At 41.5% G+C, this 19,090-nt stretch overlaps 1 protein-coding gene across 1 annotated transcript; it reads left to right on the top strand.

Annotated features, from left to right (window-relative positions):
* Window positions 1–552: 552 nt before the first annotated feature.
* Window positions 553–10,455, top strand: ATF3 (activating transcription factor 3). Its single transcript, XM_087776339.1, has 4 exons — window positions 553–705; window positions 5,311–5,554; window positions 6,499–6,606; window positions 7,513–10,455. The coding sequence occupies exons 2-4, from the start codon at window positions 5,315–5,317 to the stop codon at window positions 7,708–7,710; spliced, it is 546 nt and encodes a 181-aa protein (XP_087632465.1). The 5' UTR covers window positions 553–705; window positions 5,311–5,314; the 3' UTR covers window positions 7,711–10,455.
* The last annotated feature ends 8,635 nt before the right edge of the window (window positions 10,456–19,090 follow it).

The raw sequence follows: 19,090 nt of genomic DNA, 5'->3' as shown, positions 1-19,090 counted from the left end.
CCTTCCTCTTCATGTAAAATGAACTTTTAGCTGTCATCTAAAGCAGCACGGGGCGGGGGGGAGGGGGGGGGTGAGAAGAGGAGGAGCGTTAAACAAATTTTTTCCTGTAGAATAAGATCACATTTTTCAGTCCTTTCGAAAACTACACAATCTCCACTTATTTTTTTCTTGTTTTTGTTGTGAGAGGGACTTTGATTTATTCTCCACGGCAAAACGGCCCGGAGAAAGAAACCCCCGGAGGCTCGATTTTAAAAAAAAAAAATAAATAAAGGGGGAGAGAAGGAGGGAGAGGAGGGACGGGAGGGGTCTGTCCGGGTACCGAGGGATGCTCCGAGGCGGGGGAACCTGCGATGCCGCCCGGCACGGCTCGGCGCGGCGCGGCACGGCGCGGAACCGCGCCGTGCCGCGCCGCGCCGAGCCGTGCCGGCGGGGAAAGCCTTGCATCACCGCCACGGGCTCCTCTTCCCTCCTCCCTCTCTTTCTGGGAGGCTATTAATAGCATGACATCAGCCCGGGACTCGCCGCCAGAGTAAATACCAGCACTACCCGCTCGGCTATATAAGGGGGGTGATGCAACCCAGGCGAGAGGCAGAGGAGCGGGGAGCGGCGAGAGCTGCTCTCCCGGAGGAGAGGGAAAGGCAGCGCTGCCGGGTGGGTGCTGAGCCCCTTCCCTCCGGCCGGGAAACCAGCAGCAGGGGGAGGAAGGTAGGTGGAAGCGGGAGACGAGGAGACTCTCCGTATCGGTGGGTCGGGGGCTTGAGCTCCGTGGGAGGTTGTCCCGCCACGGAGAGATGCCCGCCGGGGGTGGGGGGTCCGCGGGCCGCGGAGAGGAAAAGTTTCGCCGCCGGAGCCGAGTCGGGTGCGGCGGTGCCGCCGCCTCCCGTCAGCCCCGGGAAAGCCGCCGGCCCCGCCGAGCCCCGAGCCCGCCCGCCGCCGGCTGCCTCCCGCCGCTCGCATCTGGGGGAACCCCCTGCCCGCGCTGCCGCCAGATGCGAGGGCCGGGAGGGAGCCCGCCGAGCCCCGGCTCCCCGCGGGCCGGCAGCGCCGCTCGGCACCGCGCGGTGGCGGCCGCGGCGGGGGGACGGCAGCGGCCCCGGGACCGGCGGGGATGCGGGAGCGCGGCCGGGCGCCGGAGGCAGCCGGCGGCGGCACCGCGACCCCGGAGGGTGGGCACGGACAGGGGCAGGGGCTGAGGAGCTGCAGCCGAACCGGCCAGGCCGCGAGTAACCCCCCGCTGCCGCGTATATCTATACATCCATTACACATCCATAAAATGAGCGGGAACTCTCGGTGTGAGCCAGGGACATTCACTTTTCTTTCTGTCCCCCTGTCTTGACATGAAGAAGATCAGTTGCTAAACTGTTGCCTAATCAAGTCAGGCGTGACACAACAGCAAACTCGTTTCAGAGAACGAGTTTCCTGTTGGAAATCAATTTTCCTCCTGGTAAGAGCTTTTGAGAAGCCCTGGAAGGCAGCAGAAAATGGTTTGGGAATGATGTGGGATGTCAGAAAGCGTAAGGTCAACCAGCGTGCACAGAGGTTGTGAACTGTAATTGCTCTTAATGCTGTTTAAGATTAACCTCAATGGTTATCGGGGTTTATTGCATCAGCACCAGAGGAAAAGGAATTCATGTGAAGAAATAAAACCAAGAAGCACAGTCAGCCATCTGCAACTAAGCGAAAGAGAAAAAACTGAAAGCAGTACTTTTTAATGTTAATATCAAACGGGAATACCCTTAAATAATAGAAATGCACAGCTAGGAGGTATGTCCTGAAACTAAAATACTGTCAGATGAGATGTAAAAGTTCACTGTAGGTGGAAAGAATCATCAGCAAAAGAACAAACAAAAAGCTTGAATCTACCTGAATTGGGAGGGTACCATTAACAGAAAAGCTGTTCTCTTTGGAGAATTCCGAAACTAAGGATAAAGTAATGAAGCATTAACTCACACGGGGAACAAGCTGTGCCTTTCCAGTCAGGTCTGTGGAATGTTCAGCACCTTCAATGCCAGTAACTTCAGAAGGGCTCAAACCAGCCTGGAGCCGAGATCCATGCGCACGGCCTAACAAAGTCAACAGAGGTTGTGTCAGAAAGGCCCAGATGCAATCACACTTTAAAGCTTGATATTCTTATTCCTACTGTTTCCCCAGCCTTTGCAAACCCAGAGAAAATGAGATAGTGCTCTTGATGGCTTAGAGACAGAGGTACAACTTGTACAAAAATTGGGGAAAAAGGAAGGGCAACCTGTTGCATTTTTTTCAATAGCAAATTTTAATTTTCATTCCTGTAAAACATTTCTAAAAGCAGATTTGTTCTTCAGCATCTACCTTGTTGTTATGAAAAGGGAATCTATTCAGCTTACTGAGTACGTTTGACAAAAGGCTGATGATTTTTATTTGTTTCACGGTGGCTCCTAAGAATCTCAGTGGTAGACTGGAAGCCTGCCCTCCTAGGCACTGTCCAGAAGCTCTGCCCCAAGAAAGAGCCCCAGGAAAGCAAATCAGTGGCAAACAGCTCTGCAAAATGGGACTCGGCTCACGGCAGAAATCCTTACACGAGTCTCAGCCCCCTGCTAGGCCCTCCCTTCCCTAAAGTCTGAATAAATAGAGATGCCTTTCAGGATGTCTGGAAGGTCAGTGAGCTGGTCAGGCAGGAGAGCAGCAAGTTTCTACAGTCAAGGACACTTCCCCCTCTGTGCTTCCCCTCCCTGTGGGCACAGTCCCATTCCTTTTTTAATTTTTTTTATTTTTTTTTTTACACTAATGACAGATGGATGAGATTACCTGAGGACATTATAGTAAGGTTTTGTTGGTGCTCGTGGTACACCTAGCACTAACTCATAGAAATCCACAATTAACACAATTTGTCTCAGACACGTTACTAAGACACAAACATTCTTGGTTTCCTCGGGTGCTGCTGCTGACCTTAATTAAAAGTTCACCTAAACTGAAAAATAATTGAATAAACCACCAGTGCTGGAAAATTATTAGCCCAATTAATTATTTTGTAGGCTGGAGAAACTGTTTTACTGTTAATTTAAGACTCCTGGCTTGACTGAATTATACGGAATTAACTTTGTTGAATGAAGCCATCACTGGGAGCCAAGGAGACTGATATTCAGTGAAAATAGCTAAAATTTCTGCTAGCAATGAGGGGTTCAGTGTCATCTGGAATTAGCCTGTTTAAATGAGTTGAATGGTTCAATGTTGATAAATGATAAATAATGCTGGGAGGACTTTAGATGGAAATTATAGGGCTGTTTCTGCCTTGTTGGAAAAGAGTAACTGCTAGCTTTCTGAGATTATAGGATTAAACCGTATCAGTACTTTAAATGTGACTCATGAGCAGGGGCTTTCTGAAGAGAATTACATAAATTTCCCAAGGTCTTTCTGAATAACAAGTTGTTCCAAATAATTTCCTCATCTTTAATAACTACGGGTGAAATCCTAGCCCCATTGAGGTCAACAGAAAAAGTCCTTTTGATTTCACTGGGTTCAGGAGTTCACCCCCAGACTCTTAGAAATCTTCAGCTCTTCTGTGGTGACTGGGTGAGGAAGAAGTGAGGAAGTCTCTGCAGCTGGACATGGCCATTTTCTACCAACTGGCCATTCGCTGTCCTCACATTTTTGTATTTGCCTCCCTTAGCCATGAACCAGATTCTACTCTCATTTGCACCGGTGTGGATTTACAGTGTATTTTTAGATATCTCTGAGCAAAATCTATCTTCTTGTCAAGGCACATGACCCCAAACGTTTCTTGCTGGGTTACAGAAGTAGCATACAGGGAACTATGCAATTCTGGGTTGACCATGTGGAAATTTAGCTTACCCACACTGCTGCCCCGAGGCAACTGTTTGCTTACCTGCACTAAGTTAATTACAATTGACTTTGCTATAATTATTACAGTTCTAATCAAGAGTAGGTAACACATACTGTAATTACCCATTACAGCTGTTAAAAAAAAAAACAAAACAACCCAAACCTACACACCAAATAAAGCTGGAAAACCAATATGGTAAATCCAATTTAACACAAGTCACTTTATGAATAAGGGAAGTAATACAATCTGTTTTCCTGTGGTTTTGCACATTTTGTCCTTTGGGCCACCCACAAAAAACACTCAGCTTTCTTCCAGACCTCTCATCTCACCTCTTCTGGGTAAGAGATGGTTTGTGTTGTGCAGAGCTCTCTGCATTGGCTAGCTAGGTTGCCCACAGTGTTGACTGGATGGCTGACTGATGAGTTTTGCCTCTTTTTCCCTCAGTGGCGTCACCACTTTTCACAAAGCACAGAGGAGGCCTCTCTCCCTCCAAAACTGGCTAAAAAAATAATAAGAATGACTAAAAAGAGGAAAGTAGAGAGCACTGTCGGGTAGATTCATTTTCTGAGGAAAACTACTATAAATGAGGTTCCTCCATGGGTGTCCATTTGCATAATTCCCCTGAAGTCTCTTCAGTCACACTGTTTTATATCAGCAGGAGATCTGACCATAAATATTTAAGAATTTCAGACCTCTTGTTGAGGCCGAATGAGGACAGTTTCAGATTTTACAAGAGCAAAGGAATGAAATGAACGGCTGCACGTTTTTCATGACTCAATCTCTCCAACTCAGTCTTTGAAGCCCCAGAGTGTGTACAGACTTTTACCTTTGTGCTGGCTGTTATTGTGAATTGTTTTTCAGGAGTTTATAGCCAGATCTGCAACTCTGTGTAAAACTGAGCATGCTAATTTGGTGACAGGTTCTGTCTTGGTTAGCAGACTTCAGCTCCTAGTAGAACTCTTTGAGCTTTGCCTAAAGGTAGTTGAGATCAAGGTATGCTCTGTCCATTTGAAGCTGAAATTTTGTGGTGGTATAGCTCTGAGGATGGAGATACTCTTAAACTCCTTCTGTGCTTTAAATAATAATATTTCTTTGCTTTCTGATTTTTTGTTCCTTATTCTCTTTCTCTTCCTATTTACTCAGTTCCCATTTGCCACACATTACCAGTTTAAAACTTTGAAGTATACCTACATATACACAATTTTTTTCCATATTAAGTTTCAGAAAGATCTAGAGATTGTGTGATGCGCTAACACTATTATTATTTCTAAATACCAACTTGAAGTTGACCTGAAGTAGAAGTTTTTCCTAGTGACCAAATTCTTAACTGCTTGACTCTAGTGAGAGACTGGGGTAGACGGGGAACGGGGACTGAAGCAAGGCAAGAAATACAGTATTATTTCACATTATAAAATATACCTCTAGGAGATACTATTTGCCTTTCTAATGTTGTTGAAAGACTATTATTATTATCTCTTTTTACCTTTCAGCAAAATGATGGTCCAACACTCAGGCCAGGTATCTGCATTAGAAGTCAGCGCCTCCGCAATTGTTCCCACTTTGTCCCCTGCAGGGTCACTGGGGTTTGATGATTTCACAAATTTAACCCCACTGGTGAAAGAGGAACTGAGGTTCGCCATTCAGAATAAGCGTCAGTCCCACAGGATGTCTTCTACATTGGACACGGTGACAGTTTCTGAAAGGCCAATTGAAACATCAATCATGAAAACAGAGGTATGACTCTCTAAATAGCATTTCAGTGTGAATGATTAATTCTCTAATAAAGTTTCACCACAAGACCAGTAATTGTATCAACTACAGACAACTCTCTCCGCCACATTTGATCCTTTTAAGCCTGTTGCTTGGCTTTCTGTTACGTGCTTCTGCGAAACCCCTTGGTATTTCTCATTTCCTTTGAGACATATAGCTGGATATTTTTGATTATGGACTAAGGCCAATGTTTTACAGTGATTAGAGCAAGCACTAATCTGGTTTTCCTGCCTACTTTTGGCTGAACTTGGAATAAGTCACTGCAGCTTTGCTTCAGTGAGGACAGTGCAGTAGGACCCACGTGGGCTACACTGAGGTAGATACGGCCATGCTATGTCTACACTAGGTTTTTACTTTAAGATAATAGTCTCTGTGAAAAACATTTCTCTTATGAAGCAGAGAAACAGATTAAGTTAGGGAAACAGCTACACCTTGGTCTGAGCCTCCACAGGAAACAAAACAAAGCTTGAAGGAGTGTGTTAATATCCCCTTTACGGCACTGCCTTTAGTTGGCTGCACTCTCGCTGCCTTGTTCATGCCCCATCCCCGGCTCTGCTCCCCATGCCCCTCGCTCCTTTTCCTCCTCGGGAAAGGGAGGAGAGATGGAGGTGTGGGAGGCAGCCTGGGGAGACGCTTGGCAAGTTTTTTCGAGTACCATTGATTTAAAATGAGCCATCACATGGATTACATCCATCCAAACTCCAGTCAGGTTTTTATTGACAATTCTAATGGAGTTACTACCATTTTACTGTATGGCAAGCAAGGTCAGAATCGCACCCTTACGTAATTCATGATGTGAGCACTGACAACACTATCCATGCTGCTTTTAAAAATGCAGAAGTTATCAAAATGCAGGTTGAGTATTTATGACATCTTACAGACTGTGTGTATCTGTTTTTATGGGATAGTTTTCTCCTGAAGAGGATGAAAGGAAAAAGCGAAGAAGGGAAAGGAACAAAATCGCTGCTGCAAAGTGTCGAAACAAAAAGAAGGAAAAAACAGAATGTTTGCAGAAAGTAAGTGACTGGCTTGAAATGTCCCTAATCTGTCATCCTGCTAGGGTCTGAACGGACAGCACAGGGGCACTGTCATAGTAGGAAGTACAGAAAGTTGTCACTCAAAACTCTGTAAACCTGTCAAAACATTAGTTACAAAAAAATGAACATGCTATATATTAAATCAAACCTAGTTAAAGCTGGAAAAAAGTGAAAGCATGGTAGGAGTGAAAAGAGATTACTGTTTCAGTGACCCATCTTATCTATGGGGATAATATGAATTTGAATGTGGACATCGAACACAAAAAGTAGTAAAATTGCATTTCATGTAATAGCCGTTGTGGAGACCAAGAGCCTACAAACACCGACAAGACCCTAAGACCTAAGACCCCAGTCCTAAGACTCCAGTAGTGTCTTCATCTGCTCTGCCATGATATAAAACTATATTACAGCAGCATCAGGCCTGTCTTTGTTCCTATATTCAGGGGTGGGAGGGGAAAAAAAAAAAGCTATGTCCTTACTTTATTAGCTTAACATGGGTTTACAGATATGTGACATGATGTTCCAGGGAGTTAATAAGAAGCGCAGATAATTCAGGGTCAATTTTTGACCCAAAAAGTTCAGAATAATTTTGCAGAAGATTGCAATAATGCTTTGGATACCTGTCATTGTAAGTGGATACAAGTCTGAATTCGGCTTTTCAACTTCCGTTACACTTCTCTAAAGGCCAAAGAAGGTAACTGTCAATCTGGTTTTCAGACTGTTACCGACTGGGAGATGTATAGTTTCATCATTACAGGACACTAAGAACATGCAATTTCTTTCTCTGCTAGCCACATCTTTCCCACCAATAAAAGACTGAAACTATGAGATAAACATTGCAGTTAACTACTCAGTCTAATAGTTGTGTCTGTTCTTTGTGACTAGGAATCAGAAAAGCTGGAAACTATCAATGCCGAATTAAAAGCCCAGATTGAAGAGCTAAAGAATGAGAAGCAGCATTTGATATACATGCTAAATCTTCACAGGCCCACTTGTATAGTTCGGGCACAAAACGGAAGGACACCTGAAGATGAAAGGAATCTTTTTATTCAACAAATCAAAGAAGGCACGTTACAAGGTTAAGTGATATGGCAAACATGGAAATATTTATAGTGTTTTTAACAACTACCAGAATCCATGGAGGATCTGACATAATGTGTAGGATTCTATTAGTCAAGAGCCTTTAGGAAGGGCAGATTGCTTTCTTAAGCAGAAAGAATCATTTTGGCTTGACAGCGATTCTTCCCCTTGGAAGATCTGGTCTCAATCAAATTGAAGAGTCTTCTGCCTCAAATATAGGTTTTGCACCTGTCATACTTGCTGTTCCTAGGAGCTACAGACAACAGCTTCAGAAGTTTTAGCTCTCTGCTAGTACACAGTATCTGCACTCACGACGTTTGTGCTAGAACACTATGACTTCCGATGATGCACATGGTACAGACAGCCGTGCTGGATGGACACTCCTTTTCCTTGTTGCTGGTAGGGAAAGCAGACTGAGAGTATTTTTAAAAAGTTTTGAAGTTTCCAGGAGGAAAGTTTCTGGCAGAATGTACTGATACAGAACATTGCATTCTAACCTAACACACACATACACAAACACACAAAAGCCTTTAGTTCCAACTAAGCTTTGTCATTTTTTTCACAACACTTGTGTGGGTTTTTTCAATGACTCATCTCAGAGACTGAATTTGAAAAGCCTAGTAGGTGTGACAAAGAAGTGTTTCTTGCAAAATGTCCATGTAGCTAAGTTTGTATTTTATGAGCTGGAACCCCACCTACCATCCTTTGGGGACTACAATTTTTCCTTGAATTGCTGAGGAGCAGCTGGTACCACCACTTGGTGAATTGGACCCACTGGAAAGAGGAAACTAACTATGGAGGGATATTGATACAGGTTTTGCCTGAGTAAAGAACTGCAGGACTGAATCCCAGGCTCATGAATAGTTTAAAAAAAAAGAGTCATCTAGGATCTCATCCTACAAGCCTTAATTCATGCTATTAACCCTCACTCACAGAAGAGGTTCCATGGACATCAGTGGGTCTGCTTATGCAGATAGCTCTTACAAGCATAAGAGCTTGACAAAGCTTTTTCCATCCTGGTCAGGATTTCGCCAGGTGATTCAGAGGGAAAAATTATGATTGCAGCTACTTTTATTTTACATTTGGGTGGCAACTACAGTCAATCAAAAGTGTTACTTAGAGTCTAAAGGAGGCAAGAGTTTTGATGTAGTGAATAATTGTTTTTATTTTTTATTAATACTAACCATAGATGTTTTTGAACTGGTAGAAGAGCTGCTGGACAAAACAGTTGGAGCTACGAGTGTTTAAATTCTGATGTTTCTGTGAAATTCTCAGATTGTTTAATCCTATAAAATATATCCTTACAATTTTTTGTAAAAGAAAATATTATCCTTATTTATCACTAATATCGTAATGAGTAAAGTTAATAAATACTGCAAGCAAGATAAAACTGAAAACACAAGTGTTGCGCTGTCTTTTTACTTTTATCTCTTGGTGTTTAATATTATATATTCCTAAACTTCACCAGTTGTATTTGAGACACCACTATTGAAAACACTTATCCTTCATCTTTTCCACAGATGAGGCACTGAGTATCTTTAACGATTGAGTGGGGATATTATACCTTCCAAAATTCTGTACCTCCATCAGTGGTGTCTAGCTGCTCAATGTCACAATTTCAGTGAAGCAGACAATAAGAATGGAGCTTACAGTACATAATATTTTACACCAGTTATGCAGTGTTGAAATTGTGTTTTTGTTCTAAAGGCTAAAATTAAAGATACCTCAGCCATAAGCTTCTTACCCTACAAGTCCCAGATGAGTCTATCAGATATCATACCTGATCCTTATATGATCATTATATTCTGCAACAGAACTTCTTAGTACATTTTCCTAAGAGCTGGATATATTGTAATGTCCTATATCACATTTTAAAGATATGTACTTCATGTATCTGAAAAGTGAATGTGTTACAAAGATGACATAGCAGGTCCGATTCTGTCCTGAGAATCCATTGTCTTTCTGTGTGGTGGAAGGAGCTTCCATTGACTTCAGCATGTGTCCGGTAGGCAGAGTTCGGAGCCTCTGCTGCAACTTCCCTGGCTCAGAGGGCAAGTTCCACAGGGAAGTGGGCCAGCTGTTTATCAGAGAATGGATATACATGAAGTGTGTTACAATAAACTTGTCAAGCTACGTTCATTGGTATTTGACTTCTGTAATGTGGAAATACAAAACCAAGGCATCATTCCAGTATCCTACACCTTGGCTTTGCCTTTTGCGCATCCAGTACCAGCAGACAAAACTTTTTGCTTCCTCTACTGTTATAAAGGGTTACCACAGAGACTAGAATATAATGACAGAATTCATGTGTCTCCTGTAGGGAATTTGTATGGTTGCTTTTAACCGTAATCACTGGTGACGCAGGCGTCATGCTTTTGTTGCTTGATGTTATTTACTTAGCATGCCAAATGTTAATATGGTACCACTACTATTGTCAGAAGATAATCTATTTTTATTTCTTTATACGTGCAGTCATAGCTGCTTTCTACTGCTTGTATGTGCATGTGTGCATGCGTGCTCCTGCACGCTACTCTAGAAATGATGGTACACAAGTTCATTTGACTGTGCCCAGGAAAAAAAAAAAAAAAAAAAAAAAAGTTTAAACAGCTAGACAAGAGCAGTATGTTGCATGAGTTTTCTTAAAGTATACTTTATTCAGGAGAACCTTTAAAATGCATTAAAAGCAGTTTGTTTTCTATTCTCAAGTTTGTTTTGATACTTTAATAAAAAAGAATTAATATATATTTATTCATGTGTCATTTAATTCATTCTAAGTTTCAAGGTCCAGGAGCAACTTCATTTTCTTAAAACACCACCGAGATATTAAAAAGCAAACACATTTTAGAGCTTTGCAACAATAAGTGTCTTATAAAGCGAAATTGGTACTCTTCAGTGCTTGTCAAGTTTTGTTATTTCAAGGTTGATCATTAATTCCAGGCTAATTTCTTATTTGTGGCCTAGGGTTTAGATTAAAAGGACTGGAAATTAGAACTCCTGAACCTTTCCTAACCTTGCAGCCATCCAGCTGATAGTTATTTCAGCTTTCTGATTACCTAATGGGTTTAATGCTTTTGCTGCTGTGAAGCTTTAATATTTATAGATTGCTTTCTATGGTTACACGGAAGATACCAAAGAAGTATAGCATGATTAGGGCTTTGGTTTGTTTCTGTGTGTGTTTGTGTGTTTCTGTGTGTGCGGAGAAGCATGAGGAAAGACGAACAAAATGTTCTATCCTGCCTTTCCAAAACTTAAGTATCTACACCCAGACAGAAGTCTCTGTGTTTTGACAGCCGGTGATGTGGATGAAAACTTATGACCGCTTGCAAAGGACTGAAGCCAAAACTTGTAACACAGAGGTCAGATAGGAGGCCAGGAGCTCCAGGGACCAGGAAATCCATTGCAGTGTTGCAAAATCTAGTTAAAAATATCAGCTGGAGGAAAGATCTAGGCTACTATGAGCCTGGCAATGTTGAATGCTTACTTTCCTTATCAGTACATCCATGTACAGATGTGCAGTCCCAATATGTATAGTCACCCTTTCACGCATTCTCCTATAGCTGCTATCAAATTTTACTTTTGAATACCCGATTCACTTTTAATTTGGTAAATTTATAAGTCATCTACCTGGCCTGTTTTAGAAAACCTTATTGACAAAATTAGGGCTATGAATTCCTGAACTGGTATTTTATATTTTCTTTAAATGGTATGAGTTGAAACCATGAAACCACCATTGGTCTCTCTGACATATTCCTAATAGCATAATTGATATTCCTTGAACAAAATAATACGTTGTATCTTCTCCTTAGGTCTTGTTTTAGATGCTAAATCTATGTGTGTACAGGCCCGTGCAGACCTTAAAGCATGCTGGTCTTTACACTGTACATTAATAGGGAGCATCTTTGACTTTTGTCTAGCTCTTCCGTTGATGTAAATGAATAAATAGCAATACTGAAGGTAGGTAGAGCCAATGATTTATGCTAGGCTGGAAGAGTTTAATGAAACTGAATGGTAACAAATTTATATTAACAATAACTTTTCTACCTGGGTCCATTAGAATGAAGTTATTGATTAAGGGGATGGTTTTAAAAACAAATAAATCACAGATTCTTAGTTTTGCAAGAGAAACTGGGTGATTTATGGGTAATGAAAATAAAACAGTACAATTGTTTGCTAGTAGCAAAAGAGTTTTGAAAACGAAATCTTAAAAAATGCCTAAATCCAGAATGACAACTGTATCTCACATCCATTTTTCCTGTGGTGCCCCCCCCGCCCAGCAGAGTACTGGACTAGGTACAAGCCTCATTCATGTTGGCCATTGCCATGTTTCTATGTTTGCCCAGTGCCCCCAACTGGAGACCCCGAGAATCACATCATTAAAATGTGCAATAATATTAACTTACATAAGTACTTAGTAACATTCTTCATTAGTTTGTAATGACATCAATATAATATTTTTATTTCTATAATAGACATCATTCCTTTTTAAAGTGTAGTTAAGATAAAGAGTGACAATATTTTTAAAAAATCCTGTTACTCAAAGTTCATTTCCTTAGTGGACACTCTGAGTCAGAACTCCTGACTTTAGTGATAAAAATAGTTATTTACTAATTTTTCAGTGCTATTAGATCTTCAGAGCCATCACAGTTAAAAGAGAATACACTGGAGTCTATTCTTGATACAGCATCAGTTCTGGTTGCATAGCTTTACTGTTGCTGACAGTGATGCATGAACCTAATGATTTTCAACCCCAAAGCTAAGTGTACTAGAGCTGTCACTCAAAAAAGGTATTAGACCTGTGAAATGAATAAATAGAAAATGGAAACCAACTGAGAGTTGAAGCTAGAATCCTTTTTTCCCCCGCTTTTGAGAATTTAGCGACTTCATGTTTGTAGACTCTGCCAAAATAATTGGTGCACCACCATGCCCACTTAAACAGTAGGTATGCCCACACAGCAAATAGTAGCTTAGTATGGCAATACTTTTCTATAAGCTAGCTTAGTACTGGGAACATCCCAGTGATGACAGCAAGAAACAGCACAGGCTAATTGATGCCACCGAGAGGATGAGCTCTCCGTGCAGCCAGAGGACAGGCTGCTACTGGCATCTGAGGTAGCTCATTTAAAGCCAGCTCGGGTATCGTTCAGCTCCTCAGGTTAGCATATGTCACGTAGCTGCCTGCATTCCCAACTAAACGGCTCTACCAGTTCAGACCAAAGGTTCACCCAGCCCAGTTTTCTTTCTACAGCAGTGATCAAAAGCAGCTGTCCAAGGAAGAATAAGAACACAGCAAGTATGCTTCCTCTGGGTGCTTTCCCACACTCCGACTATTTTCAGCTCGTGAGTCACACAAGCTTGACACGATTCCTTTAGGTGGTAGCCTTCCATAGATCTTTCTCTCAAGTATTTGACTAGTTTCTCATCCACAGTACCAGCATCTGCAGTAACTTTTGGTGGCAAGTTCCATAGGGCTATCGCCACTTAGCAGAAGAAAACAGTTCCTTTTCTTTTGACTCTGTTCCCCATAACTCTACTTGACAGCCCTTCATTCTTGAATTGGAAGAATGAACACCTATCCATCTTCTCCATGCCACATCATTTTATCCTTTGCTATGTTGTTTCTTTTTCAAGATAAGGAGTCCCAGCTTACCCAGTCATCTTTTTTTTTTTTTGGTAGTTATTTTACATCCTTGATCATTCCTGTCACCCAGTTTTTCTTGGAAAACTGTGGGTTTTTCAGTAGTTTAAGATAAAGGGACCATAACTACACAGAGTTTTCAAGGTGTGGTCAAGCCATGGGTTGATACAGTGGGGTCTTGATATTTACTGTCCCTTTCCTAATAATTCCAGAAATTTGGTTTGCATTTTTGATGACTGCCAAGCATTAATTCTGATGCAATGCAACGATCTACCATAACCCCCAAATCTCCTTCCTGAGCAGTAATGGTAAACTCAAACCCAACATTTCACATATGATGCGAGGATTGATTTTCCATATATGCATTACCTTGTGTTTACCTGCACTGAATTTTATTTGCCATTTTAATTTCTTTTTAATATAAAATCTTCCTGCAAATCTTCTTAAGCTGTCCTTCTCCTCACTGTCCTGAGTAATTTTGTACCATCATCAGCTTCCTCACTACACTACTCACCCTCTTACCACATCATTTCTGAAAATGTTGAGCTGTGCAGGTCCCAGCACAGGCTCCTGTGGAACTCCACTGGATGACCTGCCCCATCTAAGAGAATTCATCATTTACTCCTACTCACTCTTCTACCGTTTAATCAAGCCTTTATGCATACATATGCATTTTATCTGTTCGTAACTGTTCAGTTTCTTCAAAGATCTTTGGCGAGGGAGTTTATGGAAATCTCTTTAGAAGTCTCCATAAACTACATCTACTGAATCTCTCTGATCCATACTTCCGTCAACCCTTTCAAAGAACTCCAGATGCATCTGTAAGCCTGAATTTCATTTTATGAAAGCCATGCTGACTCTTTTCAAGTAGACTGAATTTATCTAGGTACCTGTGATTCATAGTTCCTTTATCCTAATTCCCATTTAGGTTTATAATCTGACAGGCAAGTTTAGTTCCCTGGATCCTCCTGGAACCTTTCGTAAAGGTTGGCAACACATTCACCAAATTCCAGTCCTCAGATACCAAGGAAGATTAAGTTAGAGTGACAGTGAGAGTCGCACGTTATTTTTAGTATTTCAGCAATTTTCTTTTTCCATTTTCTTTGAGCTTTGGGTGAAAACTCAGTTGGTTAGTGCTGATTTTTCTCTAAAACTCCACCCGTAGTCACTTCAGTTTCAGACAGATCCTCTGCTGATTTCCTTCCCTTTGCCCTGTCCTGAAGAGGGTTCTGGCTGGGGAATGACCTCTATTTCTTCAGCTTCTCAGCTTTCCAAGTGTTCCCTTTGTACCCTGGTCATCAGTTGGCACTAGACCCTCTAACAGGCTAATTATTACTAATACATCTGAAGGATGACTCAGCATTTATTTCAATTTCTTTAACTACTCTATTCCCTCAGCTTGCCTCTGACAGGCATCTTCTGTCCTAAGTGCCATCTCCTGAATGTCCCCTACAACAGAGTCTTCCTCATCTTCAACCACATTTGGAACTTTGAGAGTCTCTGTCAGCCACTCCAAGCTTTTGTGTGGCATTAAGGAGTTGTAACATGGGTACACATCCAATTGCTGGATTTTAATCCCCGCCATGCTGTGCGACTTAAACACACAAACCACCCAATGCCTCAATTTCTCCATCTGGAAGACAGGAATAACAACTGATACCTTCCTTTCTAAGCACTTTGACATCAAAGGAAAGATATAATGATTTTTTTTTCTTATTTATAAAGTAGCACAGTATTAAAAATTATCTAACAATAGCCTTTTGAGAGTTTATCATCTCAACTAAAAAGCTATAGCAGTGCCATTCTTTCATCCCAAGAGAAATAAAATATCTTTCTCTGAAAACTCTGTCTTTGTGGATCTTTGCAAGACTTGTTCAAAACTGTGCTGAGTCACTGGAAAGCTACTGAACAGAAAGGTAAATTTTATTGCCATGTGATTACCACTTACATTCAAGTAAATTCATCCAAAACAGCTGTGATAAATGGCACTGCACTCAAACCCAGGAATACATTTAGTTGGTTTGGGGGGTTGTTTTGGGGTTTGTTTTTGGTTGGGTTTTTTGTTTGGTTGGTTTTGGGGGGGTTTGTTTGTTGTTTGGTTTGTGGCGGTTTTTTGGGTGTTTTTTTTGGTTTTTGTTTTTTTGTTGTTGTTGTTGTTTTTTTACACTTTTTGCCGTCGACAGCAATAGTGACACCATGGGTGTAAACAATCCATGAGTCAAATATACATTAAAAGAGAAAAAAATCCTCTCAAGGAAACAAATACAACTTAAGTTACCTGCGTTACAGTAGAGTTACAGGCTGTTTTGGAATGTAAGCGGAAAAGATAGCATTTGGCAAATTTACCTGACTCCAAAGGATTTATTTTATACACAGAATTACCCACATGTAGAACTAGAATAGCTCAGGCAGAGCTTTCATGGACACCCAGGAGAAACATTTTTCTGTGATGGAAGAGCACGTGCCTTGGATGCCTTTACCCAAACAACAACTGCAGTCAAAATTCTCAATCCATTGACAATTCCTTGGTTAAGAGTTGAGATCAGAACAAGAGAAATTAGTTGGGAAAAAACGAGTACACAATAGTCCCTCCACTGAAGAGAGTGCAGCTACAAGAGGGATCCTTTCTTGCCTGGTTTGGATAAGCATAGCCCTCTGCTGCTGGCATGGTGAGAACTTCCCCTCTTGTTTTAATCTACTATAACCATCAAAACTGAATCACACAGGGCTTGTAACTCCCACATTTCTATCTAATTACTGTGGGTTTATCATGCATCCTCAAAGCCCCAGATGTGAAATACATGTGATGGGGTGAAAACCTTGTTCCTCATGACTGTAGGGAAAGCCTTAGAAATGACTTGTGCATACGAAGAATTTCAGAAATGAAGAGAAAATAAATTAAATTTAATGCATGAGACTGTTAACATTTCATGTTTAGAAACAATGTTCTGGTTTGTTTGTTTGTGCATGGGGGTGGTCTTTTTTTAAACAGGATTTTTGAATGTCTGTGTTTGGCCATATCACATTCCCCTGCTCACAGCAAAACCATCCATGGACAGAGGAAAGGGCGACTAGAGAAACCAGTTATCAGTGCTAATTCTGAAGGGTTACCAATATTAGGTTCAAAGAAAAAAAAAAATCCTTAGAATTAATAGCAAGAGAGATCAATTTTAAAAAATACCTGCCTCTCAGGTAATACCATGCCCCTCTGCATGTGGCAAAAAGCCACAAGAAGCACTGTTCTACATTTATCTGTTGTTACTTTTGTCTGAAGTTCTTCAGAACGTTTGTGACCTTCCTACCCTTCTGTGCACTGACCTTTCCCATCTTTCTAGAAGTCATTACTCAAACGAACAGAATGTTCCAAAGCTGGTTTATAGCACACAGCATAACAGTTCCCTTAAAGAGAAGGGAAACTATTCTACAGGAAGCTAAAGCAAATATTAAATTGCACAAATATGTATTCAAAAAGCAGGAAATGCCATTGTTGAGAGTGCAAGCAGAAGTTCAAATCCACTATCTTACACATGAATGATGAAATAATACCTTCTAATTGTGTGACTAAGTATTTCCAAATAAGATATCACATTTGTCCTTCTATGCATGTGCAGTAACTTGACAGTTCTGTATAACACTAACAGAATTTTTTAAGAAAATGTCTACACACAATGTACAAACAGACCTAGGATTCTTGCTCCCATGCACATGAGGTAAGTGCACATAAGACAGTCTCATTTAGGAGCTATTTGCTGAAGAAAACTGCAGTTACAAACTCAGATGAACAGGTATCCACACACCTAGGTTCCCAAAATATTGGCGAGGGACTACAATAAACCTAGAAGCCTGTGCAGCACAAAGGCATCGCATAACTGACAATTATATTGTAAATAAATGTCTAAACTACAAAAGGTGTCGTGGATGCCTTTGGGAAAATGAATGCTTTGACTGGTAATGATTTCAATCCGTGTGAGAACTAATGTCTTTTTCTGCAAGACATGTTCAAGTCCTCTCCAGCACAGGCAAGAATTCTGCAAAAACATTTGCAAAAGGATATAATCTTGCCTAGGCCAGAATAGATCACTGTGGCAGAAACCACAGATGAGAAAGAGATAACAATTAACTAAACAAAGAACTGCATCTTCTTTCCAAAGAAGGAGTTCTAGCTCCTCAGTCCTCCTGGACACTGTGACCACAGCAGCAAAAGCGGCTAGCAGAAGTTAAGATGATGACTACTTCTAGCATCATCTCTAAAACGAGACAGAAAACTACTACTGAGCAGTGTCAGCTCTTAACTTCAATTACCTCTGTACAGAAGACCTTCACGTGCTGCCAATCAGCCCATCACCCTTCCAACCCTGAGGCTGGAACAGCAGATTCCTTTTACTACGTCACTGAATCCCAGGCTCTACGAGCTGCAGGCACCCATTCCCTGGGTACCAAAGGCATTCATTTCAGATGGATGAGTATCAAGCCTCGCAAAGCCCACTTGGAGGAAGAACTGACTCAAGGGACAAGTGTTTTCTGAGCCAGAGGGACACAGGAGAGGGTAGGTACGATCCTACATTTGCCTAAGGCATCAGTATACCCAAGGCCATGTCCGAGCAGCAGAAGCACCTGTGCAATGAAAAAAAGCATATAGAGATTGGCAAGATTGTAAAGGAAACGGAAAGGGGCTAGGCAGGGGAATAGATGTGAATCAACCTCTTGTTTGGGTTCTCATCTTTGTCTCCCCTAGAAACTCCAGCCTAATGACTATGGCACATATGACACGTTCACATTCCGGAGTAACAACGATACTTTCCATGGACAGCAATTAAGCGCATCAGAGAAGGAGGACATAAAACATGGTCAGAGGGCCATTTTCCATCTCTTCCCAAAAAAACATAGTGCCATCATTTAAAGACATTCAGAGTTGTGTGGTGTGTTTTTGGTTGTTGTTTTTTGTTTTTTTTTTTTTTTCCAGGCACTTTAAGATACATTTAATTGTCTCATGATCCAAATTGCTTGCACAGTGCCCTACCAGCATTCATGATTGCTGGAACGGTTGTTAAGCAGCAATTTTCTAAAGCACAGAGAAGCTCATTCTGGACACTACTAGCTCAGAAACACTGCAATTATTATATCCTGGAAACTGTATTCCCTCTAAAAGCTGATCTGTCACAAGCAAAAGTAGAAAAAATTAGATTCTTTCATAACCGATCCCTTCACTCAATGTTCACAGACACCGAATACACTATAGGATCCTATTCTCTTTGCCAAGCCTCTAGTTCTGCCGCTCACAGATGTATAATCAGTGTCCTAGCTGCTGAGAGGCCATGCAGTTATGTCTAGCATTTCAGACTGCTCCTTAAGTAGGAAAACATTAGTGTACTACTCCTGTGCATGTGAATGAAAGAAGGATATGAATGGCACAAGGACTGGACAAGACCTCCTACCCCCAAAAAAACCACACCCACCTGCTAGAATTGATAGAGAAACTTGTGGTTTTAAAGAGGGATTTCAGTGTCCACAGCCCAGCCTCTGCCATGTACCATCTGCATAGTCATCGTGGAAAAACCATTTGAGTGTGAATTCCTTAAGCGAGCCTTCTACATACACACATAGCCAAATAGGTGTCCGCTCCGAATGAATGCCACATTAGATCCTGATGGTCGGACAGGCAGGCGAATTCCCACTCAGAGCATATTGCTAGAGCGATGGGTCTACACAACCACACAGAATGAAGATGCACATGATGAATCCTGATGT

This window comes from Nipponia nippon, unplaced genomic scaffold (genome assembly GCF_047370975.1).
Source record: "Nipponia nippon isolate SJK-2023a ecotype South Korea unplaced genomic scaffold, ASM4737097v1 scaffold_4, whole genome shotgun sequence".
NCBI lineage: Eukaryota > Metazoa > Chordata > Aves > Pelecaniformes > Threskiornithidae > Nipponia > Nipponia nippon.
This window is presented reverse-complemented; position numbering and strand designations above follow the sequence as displayed.